Source organism: Cololabis saira, chromosome 22 (assembly GCF_033807715.1).
Source record: "Cololabis saira isolate AMF1-May2022 chromosome 22, fColSai1.1, whole genome shotgun sequence".
Taxonomy (NCBI): Eukaryota; Metazoa; Chordata; class Actinopteri; order Beloniformes; family Belonidae; genus Cololabis; species Cololabis saira.
This window is the reverse complement of record NC_084608.1, coordinates 5,739,854-5,761,174: the sequence shown is the minus strand read 5'-3', so window position 1 is coordinate 5,761,174 and position 21,321 is coordinate 5,739,854. Positions and strand designations below refer to the sequence as shown.

Below are 21,321 nucleotides of genomic sequence, written 5' to 3'. Positions count from 1 at the left end.
TGAAATATCTCACTTTGCATGTAGAGGGATATAATATATTTGTTTCACCTGTAGTTGAATTTACTGAAAAGTTTTGCAATATATTCAAATTTTCCGACCTTCACCTGTATATTATGACATCAACAACTTTTAATTCCCAATTACGTAACATCCGTCCTAGATTGTACAAGTCAGGACTAAATTGCAGCTAGGCAAAGGCAAGTTTATTTGTATAGCACAATTCAACACAAGGTAATTCAAAGTGCTTTACATCAACATTAAAAGCGGCAAGACAATTAAACAGTAAATAACAAATAAAATGAAATAACATGATAAGAAAAGTGGTAAAATAATAAAAAGCACAAGTTGTTAAAAAGTAAGGGCAGTAGATCCAGCAGGTACATGTCATTCTTACAATGGCAAGAATTACGTTTCAATACGGTCAAAACGTACAAAGACCGGGTAAAATACAGTATTACAAAAGTAATCTGTAACAATTCGTACGGTGAATTAAACCAAGCATCCCAAGAAGATGCATAATATCCACAACTGTAATTAAAACCACACGATTCAACACAAATCTCTCTGGAAAGCAGTCGCTGCCAGCTCAAACCCGTGACCTGTAAGACCTGTAGAAGGTGGGAGCTGAGCAATAACCTCTCCTCATATCCACACCGTGTTGGGAAATCCTCGTGGACGTGACTAGTGGAAGAGGAAGTGAGGGAGGTGGGGGGTTACGGAGGCTTGAGAAGCCTGAGTCAAGGCTCTGTGAGGCCGGGGAGGTGGGCAGGTTCTGGTGATGCAGGGATGTGTGGGTGCCCTGCTGGCTCAGGCCCCGCGTCCCTTTACGCATCTGAGAGGAAGGAGAAGAGAAGGAGAGAGGGAGGGAGACCCCTGGGGAGAGATTAGCGCTGACAGCCCAACAAAGGAGAGTTATGCCAGGGGCCCTCGGCTCCCCGACAAATTCAAAGGTAATGTATGGCTGCGACTGCGCCAGCAGAGGATCAGCATAATGTATGATCGACCCACTTTGCGCTGCTGCTGCTGGCAGCGACGAGGAGAGGGATGTGCGTGGAAATGTGCAGCTAATGAAGTAAGACGCTGGCGCGGGGGGTGATCCGAGGTGCTTATGAGAGCCCTACCTGTATGGTAGGCCATAAGGGCCAAAAACCGGGCTTGAATGAACACGCTGCCGAACAAAAAGGCGTAAAAAGCGCAGTTTTGAGCACAAAAAACGGCGTAAAAATGTTATACATTTTATACGAGTCACGTAAAAAGCGCACGTTCATGAACGCACGCTTTTTACACGACTCGTATAAAACGCCAAAAAGTGGCATTTTGTGCAACTATGACGCGTGTAAAAACCGCTTTTAAAGATTTTGGTGAGATTAAGTTCCAGTTAGATGACGGAACTACTGGAAACATAATTTTCAACACAATTTATCAACACATTCAGTCCCGATTTGGAACATCAGATGCATTCTGATGAAACAAAACCCGTTTTTTACAAAGATTGGTTAGAGAAAGGTCTGTTCTACAATTCATCAAGAAATAAAAACCACCTCATTGAATGCTTATTTCTTTATTTTCATGATAATTTAAATTGTGGTGTTTCAAAGGCATCACAACTATCCATTAAATGCGTCAGCAGTTTAACATGGATCAGTTTATTCTGGATGAAAGAGAAAAACAATCTCTGCATAGAGACCAAAGGAGACGGGCTGACAAAAGAACGGAGCAGCAGCGATCATGCAAAGGAGATCTGCAATGGATTGATGTTGCTCTGATTCCTTTCTCATTGGCTCCTTACAGTTCGCTTTTAGTGGCTGGAAAAAATGAAGGGGGAGGGATCTTAAGTTTGAATGAAAATGTCAGTTTTTACGCGTGTCATAGTTGCACAAAACAGCGTTTTTTACGTGCGTCATAGTTGCACAAGACGCCGTTTAAGAGCGTGGGTAACGCCCGCTTTTTACGCGACTTGTATAAAACGCCGCTTTTTACTGCGTTTTTTGTGCTCAAAATGGCGCTTTTTACACCCTTTTTTTCAGCAGCGCGTTAATTGAAGCCCGGTTTTTGGCCCTTATGGCTTGCCATACCTACCTGCCGTGGCAGGGGCGGGGGGCTGTGGATCCTCTAATTGAATTTTTGTTTGTGATTTGTTTAGCCCCCCCCGGCAGCGTTGGGGGTCCAGGGCCCCCGCAATTACGCACGGCCCCTCGACCAATCACGCAGCTGCGCGGAAGAGGTGGTGGATGAAATGTCCTAATTACAGCCTCAGTGGAGACGGGGGGGGGGGCAGACTCCTGAGCCAACGGTGTTAATGAGACGAGAGAGAGAGAGAAAGAGACCAACCTTTTCAGATTAATCAGAGCACCTAGTTCTTCCTTTGTGTCTCCGTCAGTGCCACCACTGCCCCCCCCCCCCCCCTCACACCTCCACCCAGGGTCGGGGGGGGGGTGACTCCGACCAGCGCGGGCAGCACTTTGCTCCTCCTAATTAATAAGAAATACACTGAACATTTTGGAAGTGTAATCATCACTAAACGGGCCCCAGACCCCACACAAGCCCCGACACATATGGCACTTTTCCACTAGTACCTACTCAGCGCGCCTCTACTCGCCTCGCCCCGTCTTGCGCTTCTCCACTACGGGCCGAGGCGGTTAGAGGCGTGCCGAGTAGATACTTTTTCTGTAACTATTCTGCCGAGGTTCTAAGCGGCTGAGTCGGCCCCATCACAATACACGCCACTGATTGGTTGGGGGGCCGCCAGACGTTTGAATCAGGAAGCGGGAGTCAGCACGAGAGCAGCCCACGGCTTCCTCATTTTATCCGACAGGCAATGGCAGCAAAAGTCTGTTTCTGATCCAACTCTGAGGTGCAGATGTTCATAAACCTGGTGCTGAGGAGAGAATTAAAAAGGGATCTAGACGGTGATAAGGAAGGACCAGATCTACCAGGAGCTCTGTCTCTTCATAGCTGCTCACGGCTCCACCTGACTTTTCAGCAGCACAGAGACAAACTAAAAATTAAAAACCGTCGCTGCTTGAAGCTTCTCTCACTCTCATGTTTTAACTTGATATCAAACACAAGCCACAGATCCAGCAGCACATCTATCATCTCCTCCAGGTTCTACATCTTTAGTGTTGTTGTCTTCTCTGTTTAGATACACAATCAAATATGTCACAGCAGCTTCACTCCAACCTCCTACTTCCTACTTACGAGGTACTAGTGGATAAGTGCCAGTGGCAGTGTCTCCGGGGGGGAACGGGGGGGCTGGTGCCTGGGAGGGAGGGAGGGGCCCCTGTGAGAGGGCTGGGTGCAGGACCACGGAGGCCCACGACTAGGGACGGGAATTGACAGGTCCCCACTGTTTCAATTCCTTGGAATCGTTTGCAAACGATTTACAAACGATTCTCTTTTCAATTCCAGTCGTTCGTAAGGCAGCAGTCAACAGTAAACATGGCGCCCAAGCGATACAAACACTCGAATACAGTGGCCGAGACCCGACATTGCTGAAAATTAAAGAAACGCTGCAAATAAAAAGAAACGCAGCTGCAAATAAAATAAACGCTTTGCAAATAAAATAAACGCTGCAAATAAAAACAAACGCTGCTGCAAATATAAAGAAACAACGCAAATAAAAAAGCCACAACTTTTTTGCGCTTACCAGGGACTATTTTTGCTGATGCACCCGTGTTTTTTACGTGAGAGGAGAAGAAGAAGACGAAGAGGACGTAAGTGAAAAGGAAGAAATAAGAAGAGCGAGGAATAAGAAGAACAACGACCGAGAAAATAAGTGAAAAGGTTAGAGTTCAACATTGCTACGTGTAATTTTTAATGTGCAACACCGGTGCATCTGCAAAAACAGTCCCCGGTAATTCACTTCTGTTGTGGCTTTTTTATTTGCGTCGTTTTTTTATTTTATTTGCAGCGGGGTTTCTTTATATTTGCAGCGTTTGTTTCTGTTTGCAGCGTTACTTTAATTTTCAGCAATGGCGGGTCTCGGCCACCGTACTCGAAAGTCTGGTTACATTTCAGTAAAAAAGAGGACAACAGGGAAACTGCCAATACCTGCCAAGTGGTTATATCGTCGAAGGGAAAAAATACTATCAACATGCTAAAACATTTGTGCAAACAGCAACTAATAACAATCAATGAATGTTGCATTTTCAATCCGCTCCAGACCAACGTCAGTAATTCTCAACCCAGCAGCAACGTTAGCATGTCCTTGGCTAATAACACTGCAGGTAACTGGTTAACTAACGAACACTGCACCCGCCTCAGAGACCTGCCGCATCTGGATCCATATCATCCTCCCGGCCGTCCTGGAGCAGGTGAGAGGGGGAGGAGCTGGATCTGTCCAAGGCTGAACTCAGATATCCTGGAGGGGGGGGGGGGGGGGGGGCGTTATCTGTCACACAGCGCTGATACAGTCTCGCCTTGTATTTATTGCCTACCTAATGGACTTGATTGTATTACTGAAGGTAAGGAGGGGAGGAGGAGGAGGAGGGGGGAGGAGGGAGGAGGGGGGGTGTCTATTGCCAGCTAGAAGCTGCTTCCAGCATCCTGCAATTACCTTATGTAAATCCCGGAATGTAGAATGTTGATCCACTGCTAGTTGAAATGCATTGAATTTCCATGGAAAATGATCCAGTCCTGCTGCCTGCAGCTCATCAATAACCAGGACGACTCTACAACGCTTGCTGAGTGTCGGGCGAGGGCCCGGCCCGTCTCGGCCCGCCTCGCGCTGCAGGTCCAACAGCACATTCACCAGGATGGGATGGATTTGAATTCAGGCGCGCAGGAACATGAGTCATTCCTGTGACAGGAAGTGGTGCTTCCTCTGGCACATGATGTGGTGCTTCTAGTTTTTATGTCGTCTTTTAATCATGCAAAGAGCAAAACAGGACGTGTGCAAGGATTCAAAAGGCTGCAGGGATGACAATCTAAACTCAAGTGTGCAGGGAAGAAGCCTTGAGTGGAGCTTCCCCAGAAGCAATAAGTCGAGCAATAAAGAGCAGGCTCCGGGGGGTCTGGGGGCCCGGGGGGGTCTAGGGGTTCTGGGGTGGGGTCTGGGGGGTCTGGGGGGTCTGGGGGCCCGGGAGGGTCTGGGGGGGTCTGTGGTTGCATCAGTGCCCTTTGCAAAGGTTATTCATACTTCTCTGAACCTTTCCATAATGAACCTCATTCACCTTTTGTGAATTGTTTTATGTTCAGGCATTGTGGCTGCAACTATATGACTGTGATAGCCTAAAAAACTAAAGGTAGGGTTCTTAATAAATACATTTTCTTTTTCACCATTTGATTTCCTATGATGCAGCTATTTTTTTATTTTACTGATTTTGAAATTACCTGTGTGATATCCTGCACAAAAGTGCATTATATATTTCTTTTATAATATCCTAGTGGCATTATGCACAACAAGTGCACTTTAATTTAGTGTTGTTTTGAAATGTCATCTTAGTGACATCATGCACAAAAAGGCACTTTATTTGTTTCAAAATATTGTAGTGGCATTATGTACAAAAGTGGACTTTAATTTTGTGTTTTGAAATGCCATGTTAGTTACATCATGCACAAAACGTGCACTTTCTGTTTTGAAATTTGACTTAGTCGTGATTTCCCCCTTTTTGCATGAACGTTTAAAATTAGCCTATATTAATGCGGTATGAACAGGAATGTTTTAATGTGGACATATAGAATCATCATACTGGTGTGATTGTAGCATCAAAGTGTTAATTCCAGGCTAAGGCAAAATATAAAGATATATATCGTGTATTGTGACATGGCCTAAAAATATCCAGATATTAATAAAAGGCCATATCGCCCAGCCCTAACCTGCCCTGACCTGATAGCAGCACTGATGCAGGAAAACACATCAGGACTGAAGAGCATCACATGCTGCCTTCAACATGTTTTCCACACATCTGTGCATTTTAGAAAAAGAAGCAGCCAAACTGCCTTGGGCGTCCTGTACAAAACCATGGCCGGGTCCTGGTCCCGGTCCTGGGGGGCGCTGCAGTCCCGGCCAGACGCGTAGAGAAATGTCTGGAAAAAAGAAAGATCGGAGGAATTTTGAAGCAAAAAAGGCAGCAACAACTGTCAGGTGGGCCCAGTGTTTCACACTAGCAGCTACGTTCACTGTCCTTCCACACATGCAGATCCCTCCGCAGGAGGAATGAGAAACACAACTATCAATATCCTCAAGGGAAGAACCTGTTTTATATACTTTTAAAAGCTGTGAGAAGGAACAGCAACATTACAAGTTAGTAAATACACTGAAGGCTTCTGATGGGTCATATTATCCTCACTGGATAGCATGCTGCAGATGTTCAGGACAAATATCACAGGCTCATTTGTACACTTAATGATGTTAAAAATGCAGCATGACCACATCCTTGAGATCAGTCTTTTAAAAGAAAAAAAATAATAATCAAAGTCCAACTCTCCACAAATTTTCATGAAATTTGCATCCGTATCTTCTTTGTGCAGCCTGATGGATCTTTCTGCTGTTCTTGTACATTATTAAACACTAAACATTTATGTTGTTTCATCTTAATGTGCAAAGCCACTGACGGCGCTGGAAACATAAAATGAAGCAGAAGTACAATATATTCCTCTGAAATGGAGTAGCGTATATATGTATAAAATATAATTAAGAAAAAAGCAGTACTTAGCAAGGAAGTCAGTTTTAGTTAGTTTGTTTATTCTGAAATTCTTGGTTTATTCTGAAATTCTGTGTGTGTAAAATGGAATATTTTTTGTTGTTTGGTTCTGGCTGGTTTCAACAATTTAAGGGTTGAATTCCATCACATCTCAGATCATTTTTGTTTGGATTTAGTTATGTTTTAATTGTAAGGATTGTATTTTATTGTATTATTATTATGTGTGCAATGTTGAACCCCAGGAAGAATAGTCTTCACTGCAGTGAGGACTAATGGGGATTCGTAATAAATAAATAAATGTATTTACAAGCTCCTGCTTGCAGGGGAAATTAAAGAAAGTCACAACTGAGCTTTATTACAGATCCTTAACAGCTGATTCAAACGTTGCTTTCTTTTTCAGTAAAAGTTAAATTCAGGTAAATGCAGTTTGGTGATGCAGAGAAATGAACCTGGAACCATTTCATCAGCAGAGAGGTGGTGACGGCGACGGCAGCGCTCGTATGAGTCTGTACGTGTGACTGAGTGAGCTGCAACCAACCCCAGCAGCTCTGAGAGGTGACACGGCTGTAAATAACACACACTTCCGAGCATGTACCAGCAACATCTAAACGGGGGTGTGAAGGGGATGTAGTTCAGTGGTAGAGCGCATGCTTTGCATGTATGAGGCCCCGGGTTCAATCCCCGGCATCTCCATTAACTCTGTTAATAAACCTCATACAGTAAGAAAGAGTTAGCAACACTGATTGTTACATAAAGGATGAATTATGTTCAGAGTTAGACAAACTCACACTGGATTGTGTACCTGCTGACGTCCTGGCAGGAGGGTCCCCCCTTATGGTCCAGGTTTCTTCCTCCTTAAGGGGAGTTTTTCATGCCACTGATTGGCTTAAAAGGGACCTATTATGGCATCTAATATCTATTTTGAAAAGGCCTTGAATGTCTTAAAAACAAGCTTTTGATTGTATTTTCTATATAAATTAGAAATTCAGCCTCTAACCATGTCTTTATCTTCCCATTGTCTAACCTTCTGTATGTGGGATTCTGAGTGGGCGGGGAGGCTATTATATATATATTTTTTATGTTTATTTGATATGGACATAGCAATTACATTGGACAAACCAGATGCATTGTTTAAGTGTTTTAGCACAAATGCTAATTCGCAACACTTGTCCATAGGCAGGCAATGAGGCTCTGTGCTGATTGGCTGCCTGAATGACGCGATACACCGCTAGGAAAACATGGAGGAAGCTCGGGCCGGCGGAGTTAAGCCTGAATTACGGTTCTGCGTTAAATCGACGCAGACCTTACGGTGTAGGCTCTGCGTTGGTGTAACACGGAACCATAAATCAGCCTTTACACCGTGTCATAACTGCATGCGATGCGAGTGTCAGCGACAAAATCAATTCCATGTCTTTATTTTCTATTGGACTGTCCTAACTGGCCACAGCGACGCAGCGCTACGTTTTGAGCTGAACATTTGTCGGACGCCCTGCTTCTATTTTCTTCCTGTCACTCGCGTTGAAAGGTTGAAAGCGCTGTAGGAAACAGTCATGATGAGGAACGGCTGATCCAGTTAGTTGAAATGAGAAGTTATCTCTATGATTCCTCCTCATTTCACTACAAAAACCTCAATAAAGTGGCAGCTGCTGGAGGGAGATGGACAGAGAGACGATGTCACGCACTGCTACGATAGTCGGACGCTAACATGCAGTTACACGGTTTTATAGTTGTGGCCGTGGTTTGCATTTTGGTTACGTAACGACAGGAGCAGAATCTTATTGTCTCGTAGATCCACATCACACTGGACGGCTCATCCGGGCGGCTGTACAGACTCTGCAGAATTTGGTTATTTCCTCCTTCTCTGAGTTGGCAGACTGAGGGGAGACCACTTTATATATGTTAAAGCAAGAAAAAACCTGGTTTTCATAATAGGTCCCCTTTAAGGTTTTTCTCCCACTAGGGGAGTTTTTACCTGCCATTGTTTATGTAATAATTGCTCGGGGGTCATGTTCTGGGTCTCTGGAAAAATCCTAGAGACAACTTATGTTGTAGTAAACGCTATATAAATAAAATTTAATTGAATTGAATTGAATTTGCTGCCACCACCATGAATATGTTTTACCATGATGAGAAAAAGTCCATTCTGGATCATTGTTATGGAACCTGGAGGACCCAGGTTCAAGCCCCAGAATGGCAACCAAGACGAACCACCTTGGGCCCCTGAGCAAGGCTTTAACCCTAATTGCTCCACGAATGGTGTGTGTTCTATCAGATGTAAGTCGCTTTGGATAAAGGGCCAATCCCAATGTTCACCCTACTCACTACCACTAGCCTTCAACCACTACCACTTCACCCTCAAAATGAAGCCACAATGGGTAGGACTTTGTAATGTTCCCTAGGGATTGGGACACCACTTGCTACGTCACTGCGTGGTTTACGTTCGGGTTCGTAAGCGGTCCTGGGCATTTCACAGATTTTTGTGAGATCAGGTTGAAAACGTTGCAGCTTCACATTTAGTTAGTATATTTTGAGTTAGTTTCTGCATAAAAATGCATTTTGATTACATTTTCTAGCGAGAAATATATATTTTACTTTCATAATATTCACTCAGTGAATGTACATAATCACTCGCTTGCTCGTTGTTGCGAAGTCTTTTCAGATCTCGCCAGAATAAAGGATGATTTATGGTTCTGCGTTAAATCGACGCAGAGCCTACGGCGTAGGTTACGCAGCGACGCGCAACGTACGGCGCGCGGGGCGTCCTGTTTTTTTGTTTGATTCAGTCTGCAAATGATGACGTAAAGCATTCTGGGAAATTTTCTCTAGCCCTCCGTCGGCGAGTCAGAATCTGAAAATCCTCGCTCTCAAGGGCTAGATTCATACACACTAGCCCTCGTTATGTCCACTAGCCCTACAAGCAAAGAGGAATTGGGACACCACTACCCTCACGGGAATGTGCAAAATTTAGGGGTAGGGATGAAAAGTAGGACTAGGGGGGGATTGGGACTGGCCCAAAAGCATCTGCTAAATGACAGTAGTAGTAGTAAAATCCTGCTTCTCTTCTGTAATCACCAGAGAGGTTCCTGGCTCTCTCAGGTGCTGCTGGAGCACAGCAGAGCTCCACTCCGGTCCTCATCCACGAACCGGGGGGGGGGGGGGCTGCAGCTCCATGAATCTTTTATATCCCATAATGGCCTGCTCACATTACCTGCCCACACCTCAGCCTCCAGGGAGCGGGCTGAGCCAGCCCCGCCAGGCCCGGCCCCAACACCACGGCCAGCACTTCCCCAGCACTTCAAACACTCAAGGCCTCACCGGCCGAGAGCCGCGGTCGCACCCATGAATTATAGAAATGATCTAATCGTTTTCTCTTTTGGAAATGCACGGGACCCCCTGCCCCCCCCCTCTCAGTTTAACGGCTGTGGTTTCCAGGAGGGCACGATTCAGAGCCACGTACCGCTGAAGTGTTTGTTGAATTCAAGGTGGTCCGTCCTGTCAAAACAGAGCCAGAGCTGAGGTGCAGGGCAGGGGGGGGCAAGAGGTTTAACATGGAATGGCTCCAGAATTAACATTGCAGATATCTACAACTGCATTTTGACTAGTCAGAATTGTCATTCAACATATCTATAACGTCATTTTGACTAGTCAGAACTCTAATTCAAGATATCTGTAATTACATTTTGACGAGGCAGAATGGAAGTTAAAGATATCTCCAATTTGAGATATCTCTAATTAAAATTCATTACAAGATATCTGTAACTTGATTACAGATATTACATTTTGACTATCCGTAATTCCAGTTTGAGATACCTACAACTTCGTTCTGACTAGTCAAAACTTAATTTAAGATATCTAAAAAGGACGATGTAAATATCTTGAATTGAGGGGAATTGAACTGGAATTATGACTAGTCAGAATTAAATTGTAGATATCTGAAATTGGAATTACAGCTAGTCGTAATTCAGTTGCAGATATCCGTAATTCACATTACAGATATCTGCAACTGAATTGTAGATATCTGTAATTAGAAACCCCACACTCATGATGAATGGTAAAAGTGACGTCATTTGTCCTAGGCAGAATGACGTTGTGGCTATCTGAAATGACAATTGTAGATATCTGAAATTCTCTTTTTGACTAGGAAGAATTGAATTGCGAATATCTGCAACACATATCCAGTCTAGCTGTTAAATATTAAAACGGCTTGCCATATCAGGGGGTAAAGGTGGTTTTAATGTGCATGTTCTTGTGACTTTCTAGACTCAGACTCTGTGAAAATGAAAGCAGAAGCTTCAGCAGAAACTCCCGTGTGAATGCTGACAGCTGTCAGCTCCGACTGTTTCTCCAAGCTCTTGTGGTGACTAAGTTAATACAAGATGTAAAAGTATGTGAGCAGGAGCAGAGCTGAACCCAGCAGCTGCATGTGGGGCTCAGACTTATATCTAATATCGTTGTGCGGAGAAATGCCTTGACTCTGGCGCCCCCTGCTGGTCAAACTAAATACAAGCACGTCCAGACTGTATGGGAGCCGAACCATCCACAACCACAGAGATACTGTAGATCAGCCAATCAGACGCTTGCAAATGCATACGTCTAAAATTAAGATTGTGGTGTTTTTTTTGGCCAAGGTATGCACAAAGCTTGCTGAAAACTGCATGAAATATAATAGATGTAAATGCAGGGAAAATAAACAAAGACTACTTATGTATTACTTATATAATAATAATAATAATAATAATAATAATAATAATAATAATAATAATATTATTATGACTTATATCAACTAATTATGTTTAAATTGATTTATTCTTTATTTAATATCTAACTGGGAATTTCCAAATTTTTTTAAAAATATTTATTCTTTGTTTCATTCATTAAAAGAAAAACAAGACAGTTCAATATAATTAATAATGATAATTATTAAATCTCTTTCCTTGAATGAAAGGTAACAGGAAGAAGACTAAGCTTATTTTATCCGTCCCTTTTTCCTAAGAAATCCAATTTCAATCAATGTAATAATAAAAAAAAACAAAAACAAATGACAAATTACGCAATTTAAAAAAAAAACACTTTCCAATAAACGTAAAAAAACAAAACAAACAGTCACATCCTTATTCTTCTTTTCAAACATTTCCTCCTATGACAGAGAAAGGCTCAATTAGAGGAGAACGGTCCTTGCTCAGCGTTCCTGCTTCTTAATCAAAACCGGCACCGTGGCAATTAACTAATTAGACATCAATTAATGTGCAGCCGTCAGGTCTGCGGCGGCGCGTGACCCGGGGAGAGGCAGCGCAGCCGCAGAGCGGCCGGGAGATTGATGGAGGCGCGGCGCCAGAGGTGCAGCCCCAGACTGCTCCAGGAAACCAGCGGCTCATTTCCTAATTAACAGGTAGAAGGTAATTGATCGAGACGTGAAAAAGCCTCATCAGTCAAGTCAATAAGCAGGATATCCGTGCTGAGTGGATTAATTCAATTAGGTGATTAAAGCGGAGGGAAGAGAAGGCCAGAGACGAGTGAAGGTTAAACACGGACCCACCGCGTCTTTAATGCCAACATTTAACTTCATATTCACACGTGTCATCAGTTCATTTGTCTCTCTCTTTTATTATTAGACGTAGCAGTTTCACAAACAGCAGTTAGCCTGAAAATTACATTCAAAATGTGCAGCAGAGCCTGCGGCAACATCGTACACCTGCAAACAAACAGAACAGTCCACTCAGGTGCCAGGGGTTAGCACACATTCTGCTCAGATCTCAATGTACAAAATCTAAATCCTCCTCTGAGCCGCCGGAGCAGACGGGGGTCGGTCCTGGAACGGGTCGACTAGTGGCTGTACAAACCCTCCGGAACCGCGGCTCTGCAGGCTGCACACTCGCACGGCCCATACGGGCGGAACCAGCAGGAAACCAGCCCGGTACCAGCTGCAAAAACCAGCTGCAAAAACCCAAAATCTTAAGAATATTTGTCTTATTTCTAGTTAAAATGTCTCATTTTTAGTCAAAAACTCTCATTACACTAAAAAAAAGAGTCATTACCAGAAAAATAACTTGTTATTTGACAATTTTCACCTGTTTCAAGTAGATTTTCACTTAAAATAAGTAGAAAAATCTGCCAGTGGAACAAGATTTTTTTTGCTTCTAATGAGAAGATAAATCTTGTCCCACTGGCAGATTTTTCTACTTATTTCAAGTGAAAATTTTCTTGAAACAGGTGAAAATTGTCAAATAAGTTATTTTTCTGAGTCTTGTTTTAAGTGTAATGACATTTTTTTGACTAAAAATGAAACATTTTAACTAGAAATAAGACAAATATTCTTGTTAAGATTTTGAGTACCAGCCGGATACCAGCTGCAAAAACTCAATCTTAACAAGAATATTTGTCTTATTTCTAGTTAAAATGTATCATTTTTAGTCAAAAACTCTCATTACACTTAAAACAATTGTCATTACCAGAAAAATAACTTGTTATTTGACAATTTTCACCTTTTTCAAGTAAACTTTCACTTAAAATGAGTAGAAAAATCTGCCAGTGGAACAAGATTTTTTTGCTTGTAATAAGAAGATAAATCTTGTCCCACTGGCAGATTTTTTTACTTATTTCAAGTGAAAATTTACTTGAAACAGGTGAGAATTGTCAAATAGTAAACTATTTCTCTAGTAATGAGTCTTGTTTTAAGTGTAATGACATTTTTTTGACAAAAAATGAGACATTTTAACTAGAAATAAGACAAACATTCCTGGTAAGATTTTGAGTACCAGCCCGGTACCAGGATGAGCTGCAGTTCATGTGCAGTGGTAGCACGGGTCGGGCCCCCCCCAGCAGCTCCAGGGAAACTTAAAGCACGACACACAGTTTGGACGAGGTGAGGAACCGGGGTGGTTCTGCTGGGACACGGGGGGGGTCCTGGGGTTCACGTCCCACCCAGGCCCGGGTCGTTAACACTGGTTAATGGGGTTAATGGGGGAGAAACTCCACTTCCTTCAAGTGCAGAAGTCACGTCTGGTAACACGGATTCTTATCTCCGGCTCATTAGAAAGCTGATGTTAGCGCGGCCAGGTTGACGGGTCCAGAGAGGCTCCGGGTCGGGATGGAGAGGCCCCCGGGACCAGGACCCGGTTCCAGCTCCGGGTCTGAGCTACTGGCCACAGGGATCCAGTGTATGTGAAAACTCCTGAATACTCAACACTCACCACAAGCACGCGGACGTGCAAACGGACGCCTGCCCGTCGTCACGGCAACACTCTGAAAACAACAAGGGTCCATGTCTGGGGCTGAAAAGGTGGGAGAGTCTCCCTAAACTCATCAAGCTTGTAAGTGCATCACTCTGTAAACGTCAGTCCGGTCCTGGAGGAGTCTGTGTTCCGGTTCCTCCGGTTCCTCCGGTTCCTCCGGTTCCTCCGGTTCCTCCGGGCTCCGGTTCCTCCGGCCGGCTTGGTCCACAGCAAAGTTCAGTTCAGCCGTGCGGGGGAACCGGAGACGCCTGCGGCGCCGGCTCTACCTGCCGAACACGGCCTCGTACTCCAGCAGGATCAGCTCCACGATCTGGTTCTGGTACACCATGTGCACGGCCATGTTGCCCGTCTCCGTCTCGGGCCGCAGCAGCGTGGGCCCGAACACGATGGCCACGCTCTGGGTCGTCATGCGGTTGGCCTCGCCGCGCTCCACCACCCTGCACCGGAGAGAGAGAGGGGGTTAGTGGGGACGGAACACACACACACACACACACACACTAGGAATGGGTGATATTTTACCGTTCACGATAAACCGTCAAAACAATCCCCCACGGTAAGAATTTGTATCTCACGGTAAAAACTATAAATTCCTGTTGATGATGTTTTTGTGTAAAGATGATTTATGGTTTTGCGTTTGCCACACACAACATACGTGAGGGAGGGAAGGAAGGAAGGAAGGAAGGAAGGAAGGAAGGAAGGAAGGAAGGAAGGAAGGAAGGAAGGAAGGAAGGAAGGAAGGAAGGAAGGAAGGAAGGAAGGAAGGAAGGAAGGAAGGAAGGAAGGAAGGAAGGAAGGAAGGAAAGAAAGAAAGGAGCGAGCCAGAAAGAAAGAAAGAAAGAAGGAAAGAAAGAAAGAAGGAAAGAAAGGAGCCAGAAAGAAAGAAAGAAAGAAAGAAAGAAAGAAAGAAAGAAAGAAGGAAAGAAAGAAAGAAGGAAAGAAAGGAGCCAGAAAGAAAGAAAGAAAGAAAGAAAGAAGGAAAGAAAGAAAGGAGCCAGAAAGAAAGAAAGAAAGAAAGAAAGAAAGAAAGAAAGGAGCGAGCCAGAAAGAAAGAGAGAAAGAAAGAAAGAAAGAAAGAAAGAAAGAAAGAAAGAAAGAAAGAAAGAAGGAAAGAAAGAAAGGAGCGAGCCAGAAAGAAAGAAAGAAAGAAAGAAATGAGCCAGAAAGAAAGAAAGAAAGAAAGAAAGAAAGAAAGAAAGAAAGAAAGAAAGAAAGAAAGGAGCGAGCCAGAAAGAAAGAAAGAAAGAAAGAAATGAGCCAGAAAGAAAGAAAGAAAGAAAGAAAGAAAGAAAGAAAGAAAGAAAGAAAGAAAGAAAGAAAGAAAGAAAGAAAGAAAGAAAGAAAGAAAGAAAGAAAGAAAGAAAGAAAGAAAGAAAGAAAGAGAGAATTCCCGTTGATGACGTTTTTGTATTGGTATTTTTTTATCGTTATGGGGATAAATGCCAGAAATTATCGTGATACATGTTTTAGTCCATACCGCCCATCCCTAACACACACACACACACACACACACACACGGCAGCATAATAACCTAACCTTTCTAAAAGCATCTCCATCTACATGCAGATGCAGGAAACACTAACATATTCATGGACAGAGCAGAGGGAAGATTAAACCCCCTGTGTACGGAAACATCCGCACGCTGAATGTCACGCCATAAATTCACCAGGAAACAGCACTCTGAGCTGCTGAGTTACAGCCCAACACAGAGCCATATACATGCAAATGTGCTGGGGACGGCGGACGTCACCAGACTGATCGCTGATTTGTTGCTGGTAACTGAGTTTCTGGGACACGACTGCGTTCCTTTATGAATCTAATCCAAACCGATTAACAGAGATCCTCAGGTCACCTGCTTAGCAAATGTTGGAGAGATTACACTGGATTCTGTTTGACCGAAAGTAAATAAAATAAAATAAAAACATTTTGGAACCAAATAAATATTAAAAGGGGACCTATTATAAAAAACAGGTTTTCTCTTGCTTTAACATATATAAAGTGGTCTCCCCTCAGTCTGCCAACTCAGAGAAGGAGGAAAGAAACAAATTCTGCAGTGTCTGTACAGCCGCCCGGATGAGCCGTCCAGTGTCATGTGGATCTACGAGCCAATAAGATTCTTCAGATTCTGCTCCCGTCCTTACGTAACGAAAATGCAATTTACATAGTTTGGCCTCCGATGCGTGAAACCACGCCCACAACTAACTCCTCCGGCCGGAGCTTCTGCCGTTTTTTCGTAGCGGTGTATCGTGATGGCGTCTGTTCGAGCTACACATGCAAATTGCTCTGTTGTTGGTTGTAAAAACCAACACAAGCAATGCTTTGTGCCCTCCCCTGCTACGCGTCATTCAGGCAGCCAATCAGCACAGAGCCTCATTATCATAGCCCCGCCCACTCAGAATCCTGCATAGATAATGAGGTTAGAGACTGGGAAGATAAAGACATGGCTCAGAGGCTGAATTTCTAATTTATTTAGTAAAAACAATCAAAAGCTTGTTTTTAAGACATTCAAGGCCTGTTTAAAATAGGTATTAGATGCCATAATAGGTCCCCTTTAAACAACATTTAATTACTATTGACAGTCACCCATAGACTGAAATAACACCTTCTTCTGCTTTTGGGGATGTTTGTTTTATTTTGCACGTTGCTTTTAAATAAGAGTATGGGCCTATATAGGCTATTTATTTGCATCAGTGTCTATTTTTATTTGCACCTTTTGCTATAAAAAAACTAAACAAAGAACAGTCAATGAAAAATTAACAATAGGAAGCCAAGAGGGCTTATAATATTACAAAGTTCACTCTCACTCATTTGACATCATTTGGATAGGTAAATTGTTCACAAAAATTAATAGTACATGGAAAATAAATTGAGTCTAAAGAATAAATATATATATTTTTAAAATTATCATTGTTTTCCATTTATAATTTCACAGACCACCTGCAATACCGCCACAGACCACCAGAGGGCTGGGACCACCGGTTGACAATCCCTGTCCTACATGAATACACTCCCTCCCCACCCTCCACTCAAACTCTGATGGACTTATCAACACTCCCACTTCACACCTCAGTACCATGGGGCACCCATGGGTGCCGAGCCTTCAGCTGCTCAGCACCTAGACTCTAGAACTCCCTCCCCCCACACAGAAAACAGACAGACTCCATCACAACATTCAAAACCCAACTCAAAACTCACCTGTTCAAACTGGCTCACTCACTCTAACCAGACACTGTGCTCTACACGACACCAGTTTGTTTGATTTATTGGTCTATGCACTTTGTTGATGCTGTCTGTTGCTGCTTTTTTTGTATTAACTGTATTTTAACTTACAGGACTGTCTCAGAAAATTTGAATATTGTGATTTTCTGTAATGCAATTACAATTACATTCTGGATTCATTACAAATCAACTGAAATATTACAAGCCTTTTATTATTTTAATATTGCTGATCATGGTTTACAGCTTAAGAAAACTCAAATATCCTATCTCAAAAAATTTGAATATTCTGGGAATCTTAATCTTAGACTGTAAACCATAATCAGCAATATTAAAATAAAAGGCTTGCAATATTTCAGTTGATTTGTAATGAATCCAGAATGTATGACATTTTTGTTTTTTTAATTGCATTACAGAAAATAAAGAACTTTATCACAATATTCTAATTTTCTGAGACAGTCCTGTATAAAATGTGTGTTTGTATCACTTGTAAGGTGACCTTGGGTGACCTGAAAGGCGCCTCCAAAAATAAAATAAATAAAAGAATGATTACCGCCGCAGGTGCCTGAACAGGGCCTGCATTGTGTCGTGGTTGGGTTTGGGAAGCTTCCTGATCAGGTCCTTGATGGAGTTGAGCCGCTGCTTGTAGTCGGAGCACTCTGGAGAGAGAAACAGGGAGTCAGGGGTGGGGGGGGCTAGAGCGCCCTCTGCTGGCCGCTCTGTAAACATCAGGGAGCAGTGACTACATTTACATGGAGTCAAAATTCGGGTTAAGGTCAATATTCCGGTTACTGAAGCACTCATAATATTCCGTTTCCATGCGTGAGCAAACAGGGTTATCCCTGTTTACATGGTAATTAATCATTTGGGATATCTGGATCAAACCAGCGACGCACGGAGAACGTGATGACGCAATTACCGTCATTTCCTCTTCGTGCAACTTTTCTCTCTCCTTGTAAATCTTCTATCCCGGTACTTTCTACCGTCTACAAATGCAGAAATGTTCATATCTTTCATTACATTTATGAAGTGATTAGTCTCCTCCTGGTCTTGGTTTCTCCGTGTTTATAAGAACTTCCTGGACCCAAAAGACCAGGATTCCTTGCGAAAAGAACATGTGCAGAAAACAAATTCATGTTCCTTTTGATGAGGAAATCCCGTTTGGCGTTTACATGACCCAATATTCGGGTTTTAAAAGGAGTAACCCAGGGCTCATATTGAATATGAGCAAATTCCAGTTATTCAAAGGGGTTATTGGTGTTTACATGGCCGTGCAAAACTGGGTTATTGCTAATATTCGAGTTTTAAAAGGGTTATTGATGCATGGAAACGCAGTCAGTGACCCGGGTGTGAACCCCGTGTGCTGGGGGGGGGGCTGACGCCACTCACTGATGGCGTCTACGAAGTCGCTGAAGGAGCCGTAGGAGAAGAGCGGCTCGGGCAGCTCCCTGAAGAACATCTTGAGAGCTCCGGTGGTGACGTGGATGTCCTCCCACTTACTGTCCTCCAGGTCCACCCTCTCGTCTGAGCCAGACCGGACCGGAGAAGGGGGAGGAAACAGAGAAGAGTTAGCACCATGTCCGTTCACTTCACACCAGGATGTGCAGCTGGTGATCTACCGTGGTTGACGGCGAAGCGGAGCTTTTGGATCACTGCCAGGTTCCCGCTCACTCGGTACAGGCCGTCGATGCCCAGACCTGCAGGGAGAAGACACGGGGGTGAGGGGAGAAAAACACAGACATTCCTTCACAACATCAGAGAATATATATGAAGGCGAAGACAGTAACAAAATGGGGCCAGTGGGGTCTGAAAAGTTGAATAAAACTAATAAATAAATACAGGGTTCATACACATTTTAACCAACACATTTCCATGACTTGGCAGCAAGTTTCCATGACTATACATGACCTCTAAAACATCAATGTATGAATGAAGTATAGGAATAAAACTAAAAAGTAAAAAGTCACTACAGTGGAGATGGACGATGACAATTACGGTTTTATACAAAATAAATATTTGTTTAAACTAACACTGATATACCAGCAACATGTTGTAGTATATGAAGTATATGTTGTATAGTAATCTAATATAACTGTAATAACTGTAATATTAACTGAGAATGTGGTCACTCGATTCGATCTGCATGATGTGCAAGATGCTCGGCACGTCACTCGTGAGAACACGCGAGACTTTTCGATACAAAATATTTATTGATCAATTTTAAATCTACCTTATAGGCTGTTATTACTAAATGTTATCATTAAGTGAGAAAAATAAATTACATGACTTTTCCAAAACGTTTGGGGTGAACTTATGTTTCCAAAACTTTTCCAATGATTTTCAAATTCCATGACATTTCCAGGTTTTCCAGGTTAAAGCCTCCATTCCACACACCTCCCTTAGCTTCTGTTTCCACTGTGTATTCAACCACTTTATTGTCACCATTTTCCTAGCAGTCATCAAGAGGATATGTATCAAGTGCTCTTCCTCCCTTGTCTACAAGCCTTCAGGAGTCAGATCAAAAATAAACTGACTGGGGGTGAATAGTATATTAATTCCCATAACTTTATTTTAATTTGCTTTTTAATTTGGTATGTTTCATAGTCTAGAATTTTCTCCTTTTTTTTCCTTTTCCTTTTATTATATATAAGTTCTCAATTTCCCCCTCCCCTAGTTATAATGGCGATCTATACAAAAATACACATATTCATTCAGAAAAGAAAAGGAAAATAAGTAACAATAATATTTTTTTTCTTTTTCTTATTGAATGTAGTGTGTGTGTGTGTGTGTGTGTGTGTGTGTGTGTGTGTGTGTGTGTGTGTGTGTGTGTGTGTGTGTGTGTGTGTGTGTGTGTGTGTGATCTATACAAAAATACACATATTCATTCATTCATTCAAAAAAGAGAGAGACTTTTTTGTTTCCTCCTGGCTAGGAGACTGACTTTGTTTAAATGGAAATAATCACTGGATCAGGGAAGTGATGGCTCATCTCACACTGGAAAAGATCAGGTAACTGTTAGGGGATCCACATTTTATATGATCTGGCAGCCTTTCCTGAACTTTGTGGAGGGTTTGGATGTTGATATAGAATGTCAAGGTTTTCATTCATTTTAATTTATATTGGCCCTGTGATTGATGATTATCTGGCAATTTGGTTATTTTTCTTGTTTGTTTTTTTCTTCTTCTTGTTTCTGTTTGACTGTATGATCCTGTTATAATGATAAAAAACTAATAAAAATACTTTGATAAAAAAAAAAGAAAAGAGAGAGACTTCTAGAGGGAGAATAACAGGAGAGCAGTTGCTGCACTGATGCAGCAAACCCAGCTCTTTCATTGGTGGAGACCAGGTCTCATGGAGACGGAGACAGCCGGCCCCAACGGCCCCCCCCCGGCCCCGCCAGTTCTTAGATTAAAGCAGAGGAAAGCGGGGGGGGGGGGTCAGACGCTGGTCCTACCTGTGTTCTCCACGTGGTCGATGCACATTTTGACAAAGTTGGGCACGGATGTGTTCTCCCTCTGGCACAGGCTGGTCAGGCTGCAGCCGAACACCTGGTCTGGAACACACACACAGACACACACTTTCAGCAGAGTGCAGACCGGGTCCTGACAGATCTGACCGATTACTGACCGGGCCTCAGCACGTACCTTTGATGTAGCCCTTGTCCCGGACCGCCTGGTACGTGGGCCGCCTGGTCAGGAACTTCTTGAGCTTGAGCCGGGTCTTCTTCTGGTCCGACGAGTCCATGCTGACCGAGGTCTTCATGGCTGGGGGGGGACAGCAGGCGGTGAGATCTGGGCCGCTGTTCTGTCCATTTCTGCTGCTTCGTCCAAAATGCTACCACCGCATAAACCGATAGTGTCTATCTGTCGATTTTTGCTACCCTATCAAAAAATGCTACCTAATGGTTTTCTACCTTTGTAGAGCTACAATTTTATTGTTTTACTCCCTAAACCACTTCCTTTTCCCCAAGTGATCCTTGTCTCTTGCCAGGCCGTCATTGTAAATAAGAATGTTATTAATGACCTGCCTGGTTAAATAAAGGCCAATGACTGAATGAATATCAAATAAAGCCATAGAATTTTTTTTTTCTCTTTATCGTATAATGTTCACAAAGTGTAATGCAATTCATGTCATGGGTAGTTTTATTTTGAATGATCAAATACTCAACATCCCATATTATCCATTTTAAATCAATATTTCAGGGGTAGCATCATTTGATAGTCCAGTAACAT

General features: G+C 43.0%; 1 protein-coding gene and 1 non-coding gene across 7 annotated transcripts in view; one reads left to right on the top strand and one right to left on the bottom strand.

Moving 5' to 3' along the window:
* Positions 1–7,265: 7,265 nt before the first annotated feature.
* On the top strand, positions 7,266–7,337 carry trnaa-ugc (transfer RNA alanine (anticodon UGC)). Its single transcript has one exon. It is a non-coding gene; the product is annotated as a tRNA-Ala (tRNA).
* A 5,931-nt stretch (positions 7,338–13,268) lies between these two features.
* arhgap12b (Rho GTPase activating protein 12b) overlaps positions 13,269–21,321 on the bottom strand; it is an 84,595-nt gene continuing 76,542 nt past the window's right edge. For 3 of the 6 annotated variants that reach the window (XM_061713156.1, XM_061713157.1, XM_061713158.1), the window contains 6 exons: positions 20,734–20,853; positions 20,544–20,642; positions 18,709–18,786; positions 18,479–18,613; positions 17,643–17,748; positions 13,269–14,313 (listed from right to left, as the gene is read on the bottom strand). In XM_061713156.1, the coding sequence (XP_061569140.1) occupies positions 14,139–14,313; positions 17,643–17,748; positions 18,479–18,613; positions 18,709–18,786; positions 20,544–20,642; positions 20,734–20,853 (713 nt within the window). In that variant the 3' untranslated portion in view covers positions 13,269–14,138. The remainder of the gene's footprint in view (positions 14,314–17,642; positions 17,749–18,478; positions 18,614–18,708; positions 18,787–20,543; positions 20,643–20,733; positions 20,854–21,321) is intronic. The other 3 variants (XM_061713159.1, XM_061713160.1, XM_061713161.1) reach the window with 1 other exon arrangement.